General features: G+C 36.7%; 1 protein-coding gene across 8 annotated transcripts in view; it reads left to right on the top strand.

Annotated features, from left to right (window-relative positions):
• Positions 1–222: 222 nt before the first annotated feature.
• LOC112558567 (arf-GAP with Rho-GAP domain, ANK repeat and PH domain-containing protein 1-like) overlaps positions 223–19770 on the top strand; it is a 50511-nt gene continuing 30963 nt past the window's right edge. Inside the window, exons 1-5 of one of the 8 annotated variants that reach the window (XM_025229100.1) lie at positions 223–448; positions 1502–1604; positions 3366–5320; positions 16561–16700; positions 17379–17420. In XM_025229100.1, coding sequence (XP_025084885.1) covers positions 3418–5320; positions 16561–16700; positions 17379–17420 — 2085 coding nt within the window. In that variant the 5' untranslated portion in view covers positions 223–448; positions 1502–1604; positions 3366–3417. The other 7 variants (XM_025229098.1, XM_025229099.1, XM_025229102.1 and 4 more) reach the window with 7 other exon arrangements.

Below are 19770 nucleotides of genomic sequence, written 5' to 3'. Positions count from 1 at the left end.
ATCCCTGGTCTGCTGTCGGATGTTAAACAGTTCGTCTACATATTCTTCTAACTACTGCTACTGATCTTTGCTTGCATCATAAGTTTTTTAACACGGAAATCCCAAATGATAAAAATTATAAGGCCATAGCAAAAATTTTATTCCTTTGCAAAACCACGGTCATTTTTGTACAAAAATATTTAAGGCAACTTTAGAAGAACAAAATAATTCGACCTAAACCTTGATTCAAAGCCAGAGGTCTGAGGGAACGTTGACTAATTATTTTGTATGCTAGTGTCAACGAAATATGTGTATGATGAAGAATCCACCGAGCCATAACTACTGATAACACGTTGTTGCATACTTCTGGCAGTGTCAGTGTCAATTTTATCTTTCATCGTGGCGCGACTGTGTTAACGAACATCAACTACAAAAAAACCAAAGCTTTTCGGTAGCAGAACTGTAAAAGGTTAATAATTTAAAACTTAATACTTAATTTAATACTTACTAAGAGTTCAAGTTTACTTCATGCCCTTAATGGATCGAACATGCAGGACTCGCGCAGGAAGCAGACGACACGTTTCTACATAGTGCAGCTATGAATCATTTTATCGGCTCTTAACCTTTGGTATTTCATAGTTTAACTGGGAAGTGAAAAGTGTATACTCCTGCGCCCTCTTCTTTCCGGTAGTTGTGATATCAAATGTGTATGTAAGTAGATATTCTAACAAACTTTTCTCTTGCTTACGAAAACTCTGTTATTCTTTTTTGGGGGTCGGATTTCGAGGTGGGAAGACCAATCAGCACGGTCGTACTTCGCAAGTGCATCAAGGTAGCAGGTACGCACTTAGCTTCACGGTGGACGTGTATAGGTTCGTGGCTTAACACGGAAGCTCTAATCATTTTACACATTTTAAAGTCTTTTACGACTGGGTCTAATGAGCCGAGGAAGTACAGATGGAACCGATGACACGCAATGCAGACAAACAGGCGTGAGTGTCAAAGCAAATTAAAGAACTGTGAAAATCAGTAAGAACCGAGCTCGTCAGGTCTTGGTTTCGTTTCTGGCTCAGGCTTCTAGTGTTTATTTTCAAGCTAGCAGATGCATGCAGTTGTGTATGTATCTCTCTGTATATATGGTACACAGCATTTATTAGATACGAGGGGCTGGCAAGCTCTGCTGCCAGTGGGATGAGGTGGGTGGGGGGAGGGGAAATATCTCTGTGCTTATTTTACAATTAAGGGATTCTATTAAGATCGAATTCTATGAATACAGATTATATGATCAATGACATTAAATAATTAAGGTGGAATTTCAGGCTTAAATCGGGCTTTTTATTGATGGGAGTGCAAAACCAACATTAAAATATTAATGAGACTGAAAAAAATCTTTTTTCGAGACTATACCCACAGTAAGTAGCCTTAAGGAGGCAAATCTAAGGATAAAGATGTGTGAATATCGTTATCTTGGTGGCTAGTTTACTGCACATGCTTTGCTAATGATCTGATGGAATTCTGTCAGTGTCAAATTGAAAGAAATGAGGGATGAGCCCATTGCCCTGTGAATTCAGCTGGTAGACCTGATGCATCTTCAACTGAGGAATGCTTCTTGCCCATGATAGAAGGTAATCAGAAATGAATCTGGATTGCTCCATAATAAGTAATTTGGATGGGAAATGGGGAATAATGGGGGCGTTGAGAAAGGAACAGAAGAGGAATCATGCTTGATGTTTTATAATCTGTATGCTTGATAGTAAATATATATATACTCAGTTTGCTGTTTGCTTTGTGTTCAAAATCTATTGGATACCAACCATATCAGAATATTGTTGAGTGACGTTTTAATGGTTTTTGAGATGTGTGAACCTTTTTTGAATCACCACATACTAATTTTTTGTGGTAGACTTTTAAATCTAAACTTATTTAAAATGCATAAACATACTTGAAAAAATTATAATAAATAATAGCAAATACAATCAAGTATATCAAAGAAAAGGCACACACATTTAAGAAAATCAAAAGTTATTCTCTTTATCAGAAAAACTGAATAGGATTCTTGTGATGGAAGTAAAATATATTGATAATATATACTTATATGGCAATAGCTTTTTCCTTGGTAGTCTATGTAACTTTTAGGGATCAGAAAGAAAAATGAGATAAAAATCTACATCCATTTTATATTTTCCTAACTTAAGTTAGTCACACACTTTTAACTGTGTAGTTTAGCAATTTTGGTGTTATATTTGAAAGCACTGTTGCAGTTCTTGAAAATGGCTGTTTTTGTGTTAAAAATGTGGGATCATCAGTACAGGTGTTGTGGTTATCAATCACTGGAGCTGTGGGTGCTTTGATAATAGTCTCAGGAACAACAGATGTTAGAGACCTGAGGATAATACGGCTGAAAGTTACATGCATTCTTTTTTCATAGTGTGTTAAATTTGTGTAAAATAAACCTTATCATTATTGCCATCATCAGCTGCATCATTTCTTAATTTTTGCTAGGATTTTTCAGTGGTGGAAATTGAGAACTGACACAATCAAGCCATTTTTCATATAAATCAATAAGCACGAGCAAGGAGGTGGCAGAATTTTAACTTAAGACATTTGCCAAACTACATTGTAAAATATAAGTATATATCTTGATTATGAGATATTTTTTTCACTCTCTTAGTTTGTAACTGCTGGTTCATTATGAGTCTTATCAAATCGTGTAAACTGAAAGACCCAAACAAATAAGGGCTCATTTATACACTAATTCTCCTAAGTAGTTGTTTAATTCCTGGTAGAGGACTTATGCAGGGTGTGCTTGGTCTTTTCAGGATATGCATGGTAGATTACAGTTTGTGATCTTGGTTAATCCATCCTTGTTCAGTTATATGAATTCATCCCACTGTTTCCCATTCATAAAATTGAAGTTTTTTAAAACAATCTATTAAAAAATGTTATTGAGTTTTTAGACCTAAAATTAAATTGTGAAACAGAAGATAAAGTTATTGCAGAAAAGTACATATCAATTTACATGTGTTCAGATTATTGTCAACTTCTTTTTTTATTAGTGTCATAGTCTCGTAAGGCCAAATTGTTAAACATTTTCAGATCTCCTTGGAAGAATTTATTTGATTTGGAGCTCTTTTTCATTGTTTCCATACATTTTTAAATATCAGAAACACTGCTCTATTAGATATTTATCCTTTTGAGGATGGGGGTGACATGGGTGAAAGGTAAATTCATGATATTAAAGGCTGCTTTTATTTTTTACAGTTCTTAAAGTTTCCTAAAAAGAAAGTTGTAAAACTGCTACTAATGAATGCGTCTTGATTTGGAACTGTTGGCTTCCTAGTAAGTTTATTTTGCTTATTTTGTAATTATATTGGCATATGTTACAGATGAACTGACAGGAGGTTTCTAAAAGAAGTCTCAGCTTGCCTTCTTGTGTATATGATGGCTGACTCTGCCAGACATTCCAGTGTGGATGAGGATGATGTATATGATATTCCCCCAAGCAGGCAGAGTTTTGCTTTTCCAGATGAGAGAAAACTGGAAATTCCACCCTCACTCCCTCCAAAGAAGCATCCTAACAGATCTTCCATTCAGGATGCACTAGGGCTATCTAGGGCTGCCCAAGAGCCCCGCCCGACACCTAAGCCAAGAGGAGCAGCCAGTCCCAAAGGGACAATAGCAGCTGTTGAGATGAGGTCTCCCACATCTCTAGATGGTATATTACAGGCAGATACCAGCGAAAGGCCCAAACCTCGCCCCCGTCCAAGGACTCGGTCATCAAAATGCATAAACAAGCTGGACAACTTTCCACCTAATGCTGATGAAATTGAAGCAATGATCAATGAGCAGGTAAAGCAAGAAATGGAGACATTTGAGTCAGAATATTCTTCGCCTAATCCAAGACATTCAGGAGGTACAGGTGAAGCTTTAGTCACAAATAGCACATCTAGTCTTTCTACTACTGTCGAGGGCAGGAGCTATGAAACTGAAAACATTTACTGTAACCAGGATGCTTATGTTAGTCCAACTGAACCTGAATCAGAAGATGAGAGTATGTATGTAAATACCAGTTTATTAACAATTTCTGAAACCAGTCAACCATCAGTCCATGCATCTAGCACAGTGAACAGTAGTGCATTTGATGGTGACTTTGGAAATACTTTTAGATTCTCAAAAATTGTGGAAGAAGAGTATGCCACACCATCAAATATTGAAGCTATGACTGAAACCTCAGTAGAATGTTCATTGCCTCAAAGTACAAAATCTTCTATTGAGCCAGTTCATGAAGCAAACTTTGAAGCAGCATTTGGTAGTTTAGAATTGAGCAAGGATGGCTATGCAAGAGTAAATAAACAGGACAGATCCTATCAAGATGGATATGAAAGAGAGTTTGATCCTTTTGTTGTGTCCAAACCTCATACAAATGATCTGGAACTAAGCTTTCTTCAACCCACTAAAGTTTGGGAAACTTCAAAAGAATCCAAGCTAAATATTAGCAAACCTCAAGTTTCTGAAATGGGACAAAGCTCTAAGATAGTTGAAGAGGAGAGTTTGAGTGAAGAAGAATATGAAGCAGTTTGGGTATCAAGTAAATGCCAATCCAAGCATCAGGGACTGATTCGACCAAAGTCAGACTTCATGGTCTTCTCACCCAAGCAGCAAGATGTACCAGTTGTACAGCCCCACTGTGGTCAGCAGCTTGGAGAATATGTTGAACTTGATCCTACTTACAACATTCCACCACCAGCTCGCACTCCACCACCATTGCCTGAAGCAGGTGTTGTTTTAAATAAGCCTCCATCTGTTCCACCTCGACCTCAGCCTAAAAATTCTGCTCCCATTTCCCATGTAACTTTCAATGATACCTCACATGTGCTAGAATCATCCACTGACAACAAAGAAGAACCATCATCTGCTGTATTTAAAAACTTGGAGACACCTGGCATCAGCTTTTTCCCTGATGATCCATTTAAGTATTCTAGGTTTCTGAAGGAATGTCAGGAATTTAATGCTCCTTCTACAGTAGAGACACCACAGGGAAGGAACACTGGAGCTTGGCCAGGTGATCAAGGTGGATGCCAAGGGCCTTCAGATTTCACTGCATCATTTCCAGACATAGTGACAGACAATAAAGTCACTATGGAGGGTGTGAAAGAATCAGATACTTACTGTGAAATTCCAGCTACTGCAGGACTGAATGCAAAGTCGGATTTAAATTTTCGGTTGAGCTCTATCCCTCCTCCTCCACCTAGAACCAGGCCAATACCATTGCCAGCTCCACGTGTAGAGTCACCACCTTCACAGTCGGGCATCTATTCTGTTGCCCTTGATCTTGAAACAGGTGAGTCCCTAAGCGAAAATACCAAAGATAACCATAGAGGTTCATAATTGAAAGCATTTCTACGTGTATAACATACTTTGTGATGGTGCTATGAAATAACCATTTATCTGCAGCTTTGTGTATGTTAGAGACATTATGCATTATTGGCTTCTTTTGTGTTGACCATGTATATTTACAGCATAAATATACATTTAATTCATTAATGTTTTAATTTTCAAGGAAACATGCTAAAACCATTAATGGTCTTTTAGTCTTTTTTGTGGGCTAATTTTGAACTCTACTTAAGTCTCATTTTTCACACTTCTTGATTCTATCTTTGCTTTTAACACAATTGATCAGAATGTTCTTATCAACACTCTCATTTAGTTATCTTGATGGTTGCACCCAGTTATTTACACAGTATTACCTCTTATCGTTCTGATCTTTCATTTGGTGTCCCTTGAGCTTTCTTTTGAGTCATGTGCTTTTTGTTATGTGCAGTAAACCACTTACCTTACAAATTGATAGACACTCTGTTCTAAACCAGTCTGATTCACAATTGTACATCTCTTATCATCCCTTTGAGAAGGATACCAGTACAGTATTGCAAGCTGCAACAATGTATTGCTGACATCAAATGCTGGATGACCATTAAGATACTAAAGCATGATAAAACTGAGGATATTTATGATACAGACAGGTTGTTTTTCCTTGTATATCATTCATTTGTGATAATTGTATATGTCGACATAGCATTCTCACATTTAGCACCTGACTTTTCCGATTCATTTTCACTAATAACTCTTTTTTCTCACCTGTGTCACTCAGCCTTTTTTTGCAATTTGTCAGATTTGATTCTATTAGATATTAGCTCACAGTAGAGTCTAGTAAAACACTAGTCTGTTCCCCAATCCTGTCAAGACTTGATTTTGTCAACTCCCTTCATGTTGGGTGCCCTAAGAGTCTTCTCCACAAACTTCTGAGACTAGAATGCTAGACTTGTTCTGAGGACAATGGAGCATGATTTTAGCTGCACTGCTTCTGAAGACAGTGTTGCTAATCTGTCAGTTTTTTCCTCCCACATTTTTTCCTGTGTAAGTTTCTGATATTCTGACAGGATAAGTACTCCTTCAACAAGTTCACTCTTTCTTTGATCACCAGATTCCATTCTCAAAATCTCCAAGATATGTATTAAATGTTTTGTGAGCAGGCCTTTTCTCATGCTACTTAAAGATGGTATAACATTAATAAGATCTCTTTGACTCAACCAAATATTTCAAGAACACTTTGAAGATGTAGCTGCTTAGCTGTTCAAGGCATACTTTCCAGAGCTCTTTTTTCACAAACTTGATTTTTACTGGCTGTGGTGGGGCTTTTCTGAATGGTGCTTGATTGCCTATATGTGTGCAAACATACCTGCACATATGTTTGTGTTTTGGTAGAGTCTTATCTATGCAGTTATCACTTATCTATGCATTTAAGAGATCGTGTGTGTCGATCAAACTCCAGTGGGCTACTGCCTGAAATCTTTCCCCTGTCCTACATGCTGTATTCATTGCTATAATCTACAGATCATCACTTGCCAAGTACCTGTCTTTTATTACTGTATTATTGTTTCCAAATCTTTTGAATGTGTACAAGTCTCCTTTTCAGTTCCCAGCTGCTCAGTGTACCTGTTCTGCATCTATAGACCCCCTCCGAGTGCCAAGAACAAACAGCCTCTACCTTTTTCTCAGAATTTCATGATCTGTTGTTGGACAACAACAATGCACTCAGTGGCAGTGCTTCTTGGAGATGTTAATGTACACTTTGACAACAAGTCTTATCCTGACACTGTCAAAATGTCAGAATTGTTGCACACTTTCCGTCTTGTCCAGTGCGTGTTGCAGTCCACTCACAAAAGAGTGGGTCACACATCAACCAGATGACCAGTTAATGCAGTCATTGATGTTTCTCAAGATCTCTCATCTGACCATTACTGTGTACTGATTGAACCTGATTGCAAATACCCATTATCAGTTCCAGTTTTTAGAACAGCTAGCAATGTTTATATACTGGCATTTAAAGCACACTTGCAGATGCTGCTGCTCCAACCACCCTTTGTTGAGCAACTTGACTGTTTTGCGTAGTTATTGATTTACACACCTTAATGTCTCGATGTCTGATGCACCAGTCTGTGACCTGAAGTGGACTTGCCAGTGAGCTGAATGTGTTTTGCTGAAGAATAGAGTCACCATCCATAAAGAGACTTATAACACAGTGAAGTGAAGCCTTGCAAAATGCATCAACAAAGCCAAACTATTTTCAGGCCTAAATAATTAATTGCACCTCCTCCAAAAAAGGTTTTTGATACATGCAGTTGAATGGAAATTTGCTAGGCAATGCCACTGCCCACCCTGCTTCACAGCTGTAATTATTTTGTTAGCAAGATATCAGACATTCGATTATCCTTGGACTTGATGTTGGCACCTGACAGCATCTCTTCTGATATTCTCCCAGGATGCTCTCTGACCAACTTTTGACCAGTCTTTGAGGCTGATGTAAAAGTGATTCTTTTGCAACAACTTGCCAGTAGACCCAATGCCCACATGTTTTCTTATTGAGTGTTTAGATGTTTACTTCTTGCCATCACAAATATTGTAAATGTCAGCTTGTCATCAGGTGTTTTCCCATCTTTGTTTAAAAATGCCCTCATGAGGCCACTACTTAAGAAGTCCATGCTTGATGCCCAATATCCAACTTGTCTTTTCTCTTTAAGATCATAGAGAAAATAGTTTGGACACAGCTCTGGGCCTACTTACAAGAGCACCACCTTATCCCTAAAGCTCAGTCAGCATATAGACCTTTTTCCCGCAGACATATTATCTGCCCTGTACTGGACCTGTCTCCTGCATTCAACACTATCGACCACTCTCTGCTCCTTCATAAACTCCACACCCTCTATAGAATTTCAGGACCTGCATTCTCATGGTTCAACTCCATAGGACACTGATAGGACACAGACTGTGTTCGTTGATGGTCAAACATCTTGCCCTACTTCACTTTCCTGTGGGGTCCCCCAAGGCTCACTTTTTGGCTTTGTTCTGTTCATTTTGTACACAAAACCACTGTCATCTTACATCCAGTCTCACAGGTTTCTCATCAATCATATGCTGATGACATTAAACTATACTGCTCCACTCCACCAGCTGAGTGTCACTCTTCTAGTAGCATCATAAAAGCCTGTATTAGGGATGTCAAGGACTGGATGGTAACGAACTAAATGATGATAAAATGGAAGCCCTCCTATGTTTGAGAAGAAGAAATCAACCTTCATCTGTTTGTCTGCCAAATTACATCAATGTGAGTGAAACCAACATCACCTTTGCATCATCCATCAGGAATCTGGGATTCATTGTCGCTGCAGACATGACTCTTGATAAACAAGTTATAGCTCTCTGTCAGTCTGCCTATCATGAGCTACATCAGATCAGCACCATCTGTCATATTTTTCTATGCATGCTACCAGCACTCTTGTCTGTGCATTTGTTCTTTCTTGGCTTGATTACTTCAATTTCTTGCTTGCAAGCTGCCCTGCATACCTTCTTTATAAACTCCAGAAAGTACAAAATTACGCTGCACGTCTTGTGCATAGAGCTAGGAAGCAGGAACATGTCACTCCTCTCTGTTTTCTGCATTGGCTATCCATCCGCTCTTGCATCCAGTACAGATTGTGCTATGTTTTAATTTCTTTGCTGGCTCCTGCCCTGACTTTTTCTCTGAAGTCTTTTCCCTTGTGTTCAATCCAGACAACTATGCTCTTATTCTTCATCTCCTAACTGTTCCTATCACCAGAACAAAAACATATGGTCACATGATTTTTAGTTACTGTGTAGCAAAACAATGGAACTCCCTTTCCATATCCGCCACCTACCCACAATTGAATTCTTTAAACGGAAAATGTACCTCTTCCTTAAGCATTACTCCTAACAGCAGTTCACACAATGCTAGTCCTTTGTCACACCTCTCCCCCCCCCCCTTTTCCGCTTATTGCTACTTCCTTACTCATCTTTCTTTTGCAAAATCACAATGCTCTCAGTCCTTCTGACTTACTTTCTCTTTTCGTTTTCTGTATTTGTCTTTTATTCATCATCATTGCTGTTGTTTATCCTTCCATCATTCGTATGTTGTTTGTTCTTCTGTCCCTTATATGTTGTCTATGTTGAACAAGATTAACCCTTGTTCTCAAGCTCTGCGAGAATGGTCCTAAGGAATGTGAGTGTGCGCTATACAAACCTTGCATTTATATTATTATCTCGCTGTGTATGTGGATTTGCTCATTGTTACCTACTTTTACCAGGTATAACGTCTATACTTTTACCTAGTTTTAAATTTTGTCTTCTGTATGAAATGCACTAAGCCTTGCTTTGACTGGGGTACAGCATTTAACAAATATTAATTGATAGTGTTTAGTGAGTGAAAACAAGATGTAAGGTGGAAATATTCCTTGCTTCTTCTCTCCCCCATTTCTTCTTGTTTTGAACTTTGAGAGCAATTGTAACAATCATGGCAGAATATAGCTGTAGATAAGGTAATAAATAGCTTGCTTGAGAGGCCAAGTATATAATAAATCCTAGCAGATGTCAAGGGTTGTCTGGTTCACAGATAACTGTAGCTGTGTTAATGTTCTGGATTAATTCTACTGTGACATTGTTGAAAGCTTTGATGTGGGTATTGAAAGTGATCATATACTAAATAAAAAGAAAGTTAAGCAAAAATGTTGATTCACTTAGCTGCATCGGTTGTTCCAATCAATAGATAAAACCAGGTAATTTGTACAGGGGATACTGATAATTGTGTGGCAAGTAATGTGTGTTAAATTATCTGAATAATGTGTGCAAACCCATTCTTTTTTGTCATAATGTAATACTTATGAAGCTTTAATGCAATGAAATCAAAGTGATGTTTGTGGCCAGAGCAAAGCAAGATTGGAAGAAAAGCTAAAACATTAACATGCCTTAGTTTTCAAGAAATTACAAATTAGGCAGCAAGAATTTCTCTTTTCTCAGTCTTTATACTTGTTAAAAAAAAAGCAGAATGTTCTTCCAGTAAGTCTGCAGCAACAAGAGGTGTTCCAAAAAGGTCTTCAAGCAAAATGAGTCACATGATAAGAAACAAACATTGCTAATACTTTGACCAGCTATGTGCATTTTCAGCTAAGGATATAGTTCTAAGTAACAATAAAACTATACCATTTTGTTTCAGATTTGTAACCATCATGTAGAAATTAATGGCACAGCTATGTCACATAGGCTCTTGATTGCTGTTAGAATCTTAGTTGCAGATTTCAGCAGCATACACTTCGTGGTTCATCTTCAAAGTTTATTTTTATGAGTAATATGGGTATTTTAACTTTGATTTTAGTCACTCTTAAGTGAGTATATACTTTAGATATTTTGCACACACCCAGCACTGTTGTATAGGGTGGCATGTGATGCAACCTGTTTGCATCCGAGAACCTTGTTTGCTGTATGGTTTTGTGTTAGGCTGACATGTTTGTGATTCACAGTCTGCTTATCTTGTTAACAAGAAGCATTCACCAGTATGAGGGTGGAATTTATAATGTCGTGACTTCCTGTTTGTTGACACTGGGTTATAAATATGTAGTTACAGAATGTATGTATTTGTGTGTGTTGTAAATGTTTACATATAGTGCAGCTCAAAACTTATTGCAAAAACTTATTTTCAAATATAACATTATGTATACGCAACCCCGAAAATCATGTTATAGATTAGATCTCTACTGTGTCTCTGTCAAAATCATTATCAGCATCAGCAGCAACATAATAATAATCATGAGTAACAATAACATTTGTAAAGTCCTGTTTATTTATATTTTATGCTAGGGAATAAAGCAAAATTCACATCTTTCAATTTATACTGGAATGCTGTACTAGTGGACAGCTTTTAAAGGTTTTTTTTTCTTACTTGTGTTACTGGTTCATTGAATAATTATCATCCATGGCATACATGCGCAGAGAGTGTGATCTATCTTGGCTGTGATGCTGCATGTTATAAGTTCCCATTATTATTATTGCATGTTAGAAGCATTAGGGTCTTAAAATGTCTCTTGCACTTTTTTTTCCCTCCTGTAGTGATCTCTGGGAAAGCATAGAAATGATACAGAAATAACATTAAAATTACAACTATTTTTTCAATTAGCAGAAATAACATGTTCCCTTAATAATTTTGCTGTTTACCTCAATTCTCTTTTCCTTGAAGTGACTTATATTGTTCACAAATGGATACAGCACTAAATTGTTTAAGTTGATGACATCATCAGAGTCCAAAATGGGTAAAAGCAATCCTGTAGGGAACAGTTATTGAGCAAAAATGACAATATTTCCACGATGTAGAATTGCTGCATTGTTATTTGATTATCAATGTCAATATTATTCATCAGTTTTTGTCATATAATTTGCTAGTGCAAAATGATAAGATTTTGATAAAATGTCTTCATCAACTAGTTATTTGATTTTATTTTTGTTCTTCAATGAAGCTGAAAAGGGTATCCCTTTTTCAGATTATGCATTAATAGAACATGTTCATGTTGATTTTTAGAGAGACACATCATTTTCAACCTTGGAGTTAGGGTCCATATGTTTTGCTTCATCTAAACCCAGTTTCAAAAATAATAAAATCCCTTTTAAATGTGTAACAATTAACTCTTGTCATTCAGTCCTTTTTTATAGCTTTCTTTTTAAAAGTTTTGGTGCCTAGGTACCATAAAACTGCGATTCATCATTCAAGGTCTTCCTTCTGCCATCATCTAGAAATGTGCAGCAAGGGATAAAATCTTATATAAAATAAAATGAATCAGAGGGATTGCCAGTGCCTCAGGGTGCATCGTGTTTAATGACCCGAGAGAAAAGCTCCTATTATATAAATAGGCTACATGTATAGACTAGGAAGCTAAACATTTTACTGGGGTAACCACACACTTGGACATGTGCACATGCAGGCACATGTATAAACTCACACAGTGGACACAGGTGACAATAACATGCTTACAGGCATACATACACAGATCTTTCTGCTATAACTGACAAGATGTAATCAGAATTAATGCGATGTTTGCCTACCATGGGCAATGCAGAAGTCTGCACCTGTAAATTTTTGTTCTGTTTGTGGATATCTGTGATCACTCTATAGAAAAGGTAAAGGAAATTATAAGTGTTCTTGAAAAGCACAATTTGACTTATACAATCTAACAGATAGAGAGGTCTGTCATGGCTTCTTTGACTTGGAAAATGCTGATTGGGGGATGAAATAGCTTTTATAGATTGTCAAAACAAAACCACTTCTTGGTCTGTAGTTGTTTCTAAGTTTTGAGTAAACTTTTTTATGTGTTTTTTCTGTTTAAATATTTGTAGTTTTTAATTTAAATGGATGTAAACATGCCCATTATGTTTGAACTTTGGTGAAACTTTCATTGAAACTAAAGTCTTATATATGCATGGTGTTATATGGGACCTTTTACCTTTATGCCATGGGAGATAGGTTTTTAAACTTACTTTTTGGCTTAAGTGTTGAGATATGCCTCAGTATTACCAAGATTTAAAATTGAAGATGTAAGATTCTTTGTTCTTTTCTCAACTATATAGGGTCATTGAGAATAATCATTCTCTTTTTCTCTTCCATCTTTCTTTTTATCCTTCCTTTTCTCTCCTAACCTCATTGACCACTGTTAATTATTATCCTTTCAGTTGCCTTCTTTTGTCATTATAATCAAGTCTAACTGACTCATTTCCTCTCTCCTTTCATCTATTTTTTTTCCCTCATTTATTGCTAACCGTTGCTGGTATCATCCACCACCATAATTAGTTATTCTCTTCTCATAAATATCATATCTGTTATCACAGATAGGCCACTTATTCTATTTTCACTGCTTACAATAAAATGGAAACAGCTGCCCCTCCCATTTGGTTTTTTTTTTTTCTCAAAGACAAATCACAGTGTTCTTAAAAATGCATTTATCTGTCTTTCTGTAGGTTTTTTAGGTCGTGATCATAAACAGAATTACAATAATGAAAATGGGGCTTTTTTGGGAAAACACAAGAGCACGAGGTTTAGAAGGAACTATGCAGAAAAGTTTGCTGTTAAAGTTGACAGCCATCTACAGCATGTTATCACACAAATTCTGGAAACTGTGGCCCTTTCGGTCCAATTTAGTGGCCTTTGCAAGAAATACATGAAAAATACTTTAGAAAATCTTTTATTTTACTTTGTCCTTTAACTAGTAAAGCTGTAATGAGAACACTGAAATGATAGAATAAAAAGATTGTCAACAGGAATATCTCAACTTGCAGGTTCATTATTTGTGAATAACATAAATTCTCAGCGTAAGGATGAGACAAAGCATAATTTTCAAAATAGTGTCAATTTGAAGGAATAATGACCATCTTATATGTTATGTGCATTATGTAGGTTCATGTGTATGCTTTGCATATATTCCTAATGACAATAATATCATTATCAGTCATCAAAAATTTATTTTTAAAGCTCTGTGCTGGTGGCCTGCCCTTTGTCTTCACTTGAAGTTTCATCATTGAATATCCCTTTTTTTCATCTCAGAAGGACAGACATGTTATCACACTGCAGATTAGACACATAGGCCAGCACCTACATTCATATTCTGGACCATGCATCTGACTTGGACATGGCACGGTGCCATGAATATATGTATATATAATTATATATATTAAAGGAAACAAAATAAGTAAACTTTTAGATGGTGCTCATGCATGAATGCACACACACTCTCTCTGTATATCTTCCCACATCTATGACCTATTTGCTCACCCTGGTGTAAAGAAAAGGAAGTAGACAGTATCATATAACAAAAAGAGATAGTTCTGTAAGTAAACACATACCTGTCCACCCCTCAGGCATAAATAGCATTTACTGTAGACCTTGGGAGGTGTGCAAGATAAGCACAAGGAGCATTATTTGCTGACTGATATACAGTGTACTAGGTTTCCCCCCACCCTCACTTCCCAGTATATTTAAACCTATGTTGGGAATGGTCCTCAAGTTTTGCACTGCTGCTACAAGGTCTTGCTCTGACCAACAACATTGTTATTCAGTGTTGATCTGATGTTTTGGCAGGTGTCATGACAAGCACATTGACATCACATGGCAGCAAGGACTAATATTGAAGATTGCTGTGCTCCAGGAACAACAGTTTTGTGCCATACCCGGCATTGTGGCTTTGTGTGACCTATTGTGAGCTCCATTTGTATTGCACTCTGTGCAGCCAATGAGAACATTCAGTGAATCTTAACAACTCCTAAAGTATGTCAAGGTGTATTGCTGTTCTTACAGGTGGTAAACAAAACTGTGGGCTTAGTAAATGAAAGTTGATTGCAAAGGAGATGTCTAAAGCAAAGCATTATGTGAATGCTTCCTGCTGAGGTCAAAAGCATTCTGGAAAGTGAAAGAAGAGCCTTGGCCACCAGTCATGCCCAGCCACGAAAGACCGTCAGTAGCAGTGTGTTTTAGTTACTTTCAGTATTCAGAGCAGTCGGAGTAGAAAGTTCATAAAGTCCTAATGGCTCTTTTCAATCGTGTTTCCGATGCATTGGACGAATACTTTGGCCGAGGACGGTACAGGTTGACCTCCTCTTCCTCACAGTCATCCTTTTCCTCAGATAATCCAGGTATTGTATGTGTTACCATAGCCAGCTCTTTTCAATACCTTGCTTAGTGTTTGCTGTGTTATTGAACATATCTCTCACTTTTTCCCCAACATATATATGAAATACTCCTGTGTTTGGGAAATTTGTCTTCTTTTTACAATCACGGCGACTGAAAGTTTTGTAAATAGGGTTTTAAGAATTCCAAATGTACTTTTATTTTTGTTGAATATAAGCCAGAATTCATATGGAGAAAGGGTGATATGGTGTGATGATGTGGAATGGTGATGTGAAGTGAGGATGCAGAGTGATAATGGTTGCTAATGTAATAAGTGTCAGCGAGGATTGTCATCATCATTGTATTTGTTTACACAACAATAAAGTGCATACACACCTGCACATGCATACTTAAGTGTGCATGGACATGTATGCATGTGCTCACTCACTACCTTATGTTCCCTTACAAGACCATTTACCACCCCCATGCAGTCCCTGTCCAGTCCTATTTCTTCAAAAGATTTCTCTTATCATCTACCTGTTGTGGAAGAAGACACAAGTATAACTTATCGTATTGTCAAGATATGTTTATTTTTTTCTCATAAGGAAGTTGGAAATGGCAATGACAGTCTTTATTTGTCCCAGTGGGCAATTTGACATGGGAAAGTGTTTGAGTCACAAAATTAAAACTTAGAAAATAAAAATAAGAATTAAAGTTTTTTGCAAGGTGCAGCGTTAATTAAGTGCAATTAAAAAAAATTGAGTATGCATTTGAAGGTCTGACTCCTCTTATTGCTACAGTAGGTACGTTCCCTGTCGGACATAATCATTACTAGTGTTTCTTTATGCACTGTTGATTTCTTCTGCTAGGTAGTCTTATTGCAAGTATTATTAATCAAGTAAATATTTTTGTAGCCCTTTCTATTTATGTTTCTTTTCCTTCATGTTGTGTTAGGGCAGTTTATATGGAGTGACACTAATGCATTTTATTAATTAGATGTATCTTCTAGTCAAATCAGCATGAGCATATTTGCCCAGACAATTTATATTAAACTATGAAGACATTTTTTATAGCCGAAGGCATTAGAATTCAACAACAAATTACCAGAAATATAATTTTCAGTGTAGCACATCTTTTTACACACATGTAGGTATTTGCACATGCATATGTATATGCATATACATAAATTGCATCCCTGCACCTTTGTTATTGGCAGACTGCACTGGTCAGTGATGTGCACATAACCCAGACAAAGCAGAGTGCAGAGAGTCACCTCTGTTTTTTGCCTGTGTTATGTCCGTACCACCTCAAACCCCCCCACCACCAAAAAAAAAAAGACTTATTTTTACTTTTTTAAAAAAAACCTTTGGATGCAATGGGTGACAAATGTTTATTGGTCTGAAGTTGGTAAATCTGATATTAACATCTCCCTCACAACAAAATATTGATTTCATGTGGAATGTGGAGAGAGAAGAAAAACACAATTACAATTTCACACTGCATTGTTTTTTGGGGCCAGGGGTGACTTGCAGAGTATCTCACAAACATTTGACAAGCTTAGTAATGCTTGTTAATGGTGGTGATTGCAGAAGCCAGGGAAAACATACCCAGCGATGACAGCAGTGACAGTTCTGAGGATCAGTTCACCTCTCCCTATACAGACTTCAATCAAGGGGATAGATATTCAGCAGCTCAGACAAGTGTTGTTGCCATCATTCCAGCTTTCTCAGTAAGTAAACAGAATGCAGTTATTTATGCTTGTTAAAGAAAAACTTTTCTGTTGGATGTCTTCATATTATTTGTAAAAAGAATGTTAATTTATGATTGGATTTTGTGGCATGAATATTTTAGTAAATACAGTAGACTGTTAATTGGGAGCTCAAGTAACCAGCACTCTAAAGCAGCCAGAAAAAATCAAATAAATAATAGTTTAAATAAAAAAATTTATGTGGAGTTCATTAATAGTGTCTAGACTTCCATATTTAACTAAAATTGCACACTTCATTCACAAAGCTATATTATACAGCTTTTAATTACTTTACTTCAATCTTAAATCAACATACAATTTATAATATGGTAGATTATGGGGTATAGTACTAGACCTATTTTTTTAATAATAGTAACTCTCAGGCAACTAGAAACTATAGTTATCCAGCATCTGCCAATCTCTGTGGGTGCTGGTTAACTGAGAGTCTACTGTACTGTTTTCTTTATCCATGGCATATAAAATTTTGTTTAATTTGAATAAAACAATTTTAGAGTATCAGCCTACATTGTGTGTATGTGTACAGAAGCACACATTTGAGTGTAAAAAAAAAAAACTGTTCAAAGAACCATTGGATTAAATTATGTCTTACCAGTTAAAAGTTATTTCATTTTTTAAAATTATAGAATTGACTAATGTCAGATCACATTGCAGGACTCCTTAGAGTTTAGGTCAGAAATGATGGTGAGTGAATATGCATGTTATGCAGCTCTTTCTGTTTCTTGAAGCCTGAAAGATTAAAGTCTATTATTAGAGAGAACAGAACTGAAAAAGGAAGTTGTCATTGTAGCTATTATCTTGTTGACTAAAGTATTTTTCTGTTATTTGAAATCTTGGACAGCTGGATAATATTCCAGGTCATAAACTAAAGGTCAGATGATGGACCCTCATTATATGAGTAACATTAGATGTAAATATTCTTTTATGTTCCTGTTAGCCAGACAGTATTAAAGTCACCTAAGTAATTTTGTGTCAGGGCTTGATATGTTTTAATTTTGTTGTTCTTCAATGGGCAGTTATGAATATGTACTTTCTAATTCACATTGATGTGCTTTTCTGTCATGTATCTTTTTTCATGGACAATGATCACTCTATGCAGCAGTTTTAAGTGAAAACAAAAATGACTAGCTGTCAATAGTCAAATTCTGTACCTTTTCATAATGTCAGCAGAATGTCTCACAAGGGTCAGGGTACATTCTTGGCAGTCAGCCATCAGCGCAATACATAGGTGCTACTAATTTTAACCCTCCTGGAAAACCCTGAGCTGTTGCATTATTGGAGTAGGGTATCTACCAAACTTTATGTACATTGTTTTGAGGGAAAATCCCTGAACAGAATTCAGGAAGCTGTATATGAAAACCCATGATCATGCTTATTCTATGGGGAAATCAGACCAGGGGAACAATAGTATCATATGGGTAAACCTGTAGTGAAGAGTGGAGTGAGAATTGGCTGTGAAGTAGTATATCAAAATGAAAGCCCTGGAGACAGGTGTAGTAAAGAAGAGAAGGCTGCATATTGCAACACAGTGCTTCAGGTTGCTTCAGTCAATAACAAGCACTTCAAGTACATCACTTAAACTTCGCCATCCAGACCTTGAGTTTCATTTTTACACGAGATGAAAGAAAATAATATCCAGTCATGCATGGATACCAACTGCTTCATTTTTTCCCCTTGTCTCTCAAAGACCATTTTCTAAACTTTTAAGTCTTTCTTTTACTGCAGACATAAACTGTAAGGCATTTTTTTTCAAAAAAAAAGGTGTTCTTAAGAAACCCATTATTTTATTCATCTTTCAAAAGAAATATTACACTGTCGTGTTCTAGCATGCTCATGCACACATAAGCGAATGCACACATACACACAGAACAAGAGAGAGAAGGTGGATAAAAACCAAGAAAATAATGCATCATCTATGCTTTGAATAAGTATCATATCCAGAGAGAGGTGTGTCCTAGCCAAGAAACAAACAACATGGCATTCTCACCTTTATGGTGACAGGTGTTTGAGCCATTGTGCCACCAGTGAAGGTTGGCTGTCCTTGGTTCAGCTCTTGTCTTGGGCATGCTGTTCTTTCTCTGCTTGTGGCATCTGTTTACACGACTGGCTGGCTTGCTGTGATAAAGCCGTAGTTGCGTAGTTGCTGGCTCAACGTAAAACACCAATTCCCCCAACTTCCCTCTCAATTGTGCCACCACTAACAGCCATGAACTGTTGTGCAGGTCACTTTGTCTGATTTGTGGCCAAAACTTTCATATTTTAAGCATATTTAACAGGAGTCATTATCTGTTTCAAAAAATCTGTTTCCATTTATTTTCTTACTACTGGTAGTGCCATTTGTAGGGGAGAAGAGAAACACCAAAATATGCATTTATTGTTTTAGGCTCTTATTTGGCTAGGTGCTTTAGGCCTCACTAGAACTGTTGTGATGTTAAATCAATGTGGCACATCTATTTTCTTTGCATTTTTTTTCACTCTCTGGTGCACACTTGTATGCATGAACATGCACAGGTTTACAATGCATGATCAACAGTCACCATACATGAGTGCACACATGCATATGAATGCAAAAATGTGCACTTTTTTTTGATAGTTATATGCTAACCCTACAGTTCCAAGACAGTTTTAATGTTAAAATTTGACAACAAAATATGTAATGAATAACTCATGCATACATGTTGGTCAAAATAAATATATTGGTCATCTATTTTTCAGTTTGAAGATCCGGTAAGTTTTCTTCTAAAAAAAAATAATTCCATTTTTGGTACCAGTCACACTCACTGATTTTCCTGTCATGGCTAAGATCTCATTTGAGTTTTCTCAAACATTTAAAGATAGGCAAAATTAAGGTGCAGTTGATTGCATACTAATATTGTGAAATGCTTATACTCTGTATGGCACTCATTATCGTACCATCTTTGAGTTTGGCATTTGTCCTTCTGCTTGTGAGCAATGCGAAGTCCCATGGGCTTATTCATGATGGTTTTGAGTTGTGAAAAAGATTGTATTTTTAGAGATATTTTTTAAAAGGGAT

The sequence above is a fragment of the Pomacea canaliculata genome, linkage group LG3 (assembly GCF_003073045.1).
Source record: "Pomacea canaliculata isolate SZHN2017 linkage group LG3, ASM307304v1, whole genome shotgun sequence".
Taxonomy (NCBI): Eukaryota; Metazoa; Mollusca; class Gastropoda; order Architaenioglossa; family Ampullariidae; genus Pomacea; species Pomacea canaliculata.
This window is presented reverse-complemented; position numbering and strand designations above follow the sequence as displayed.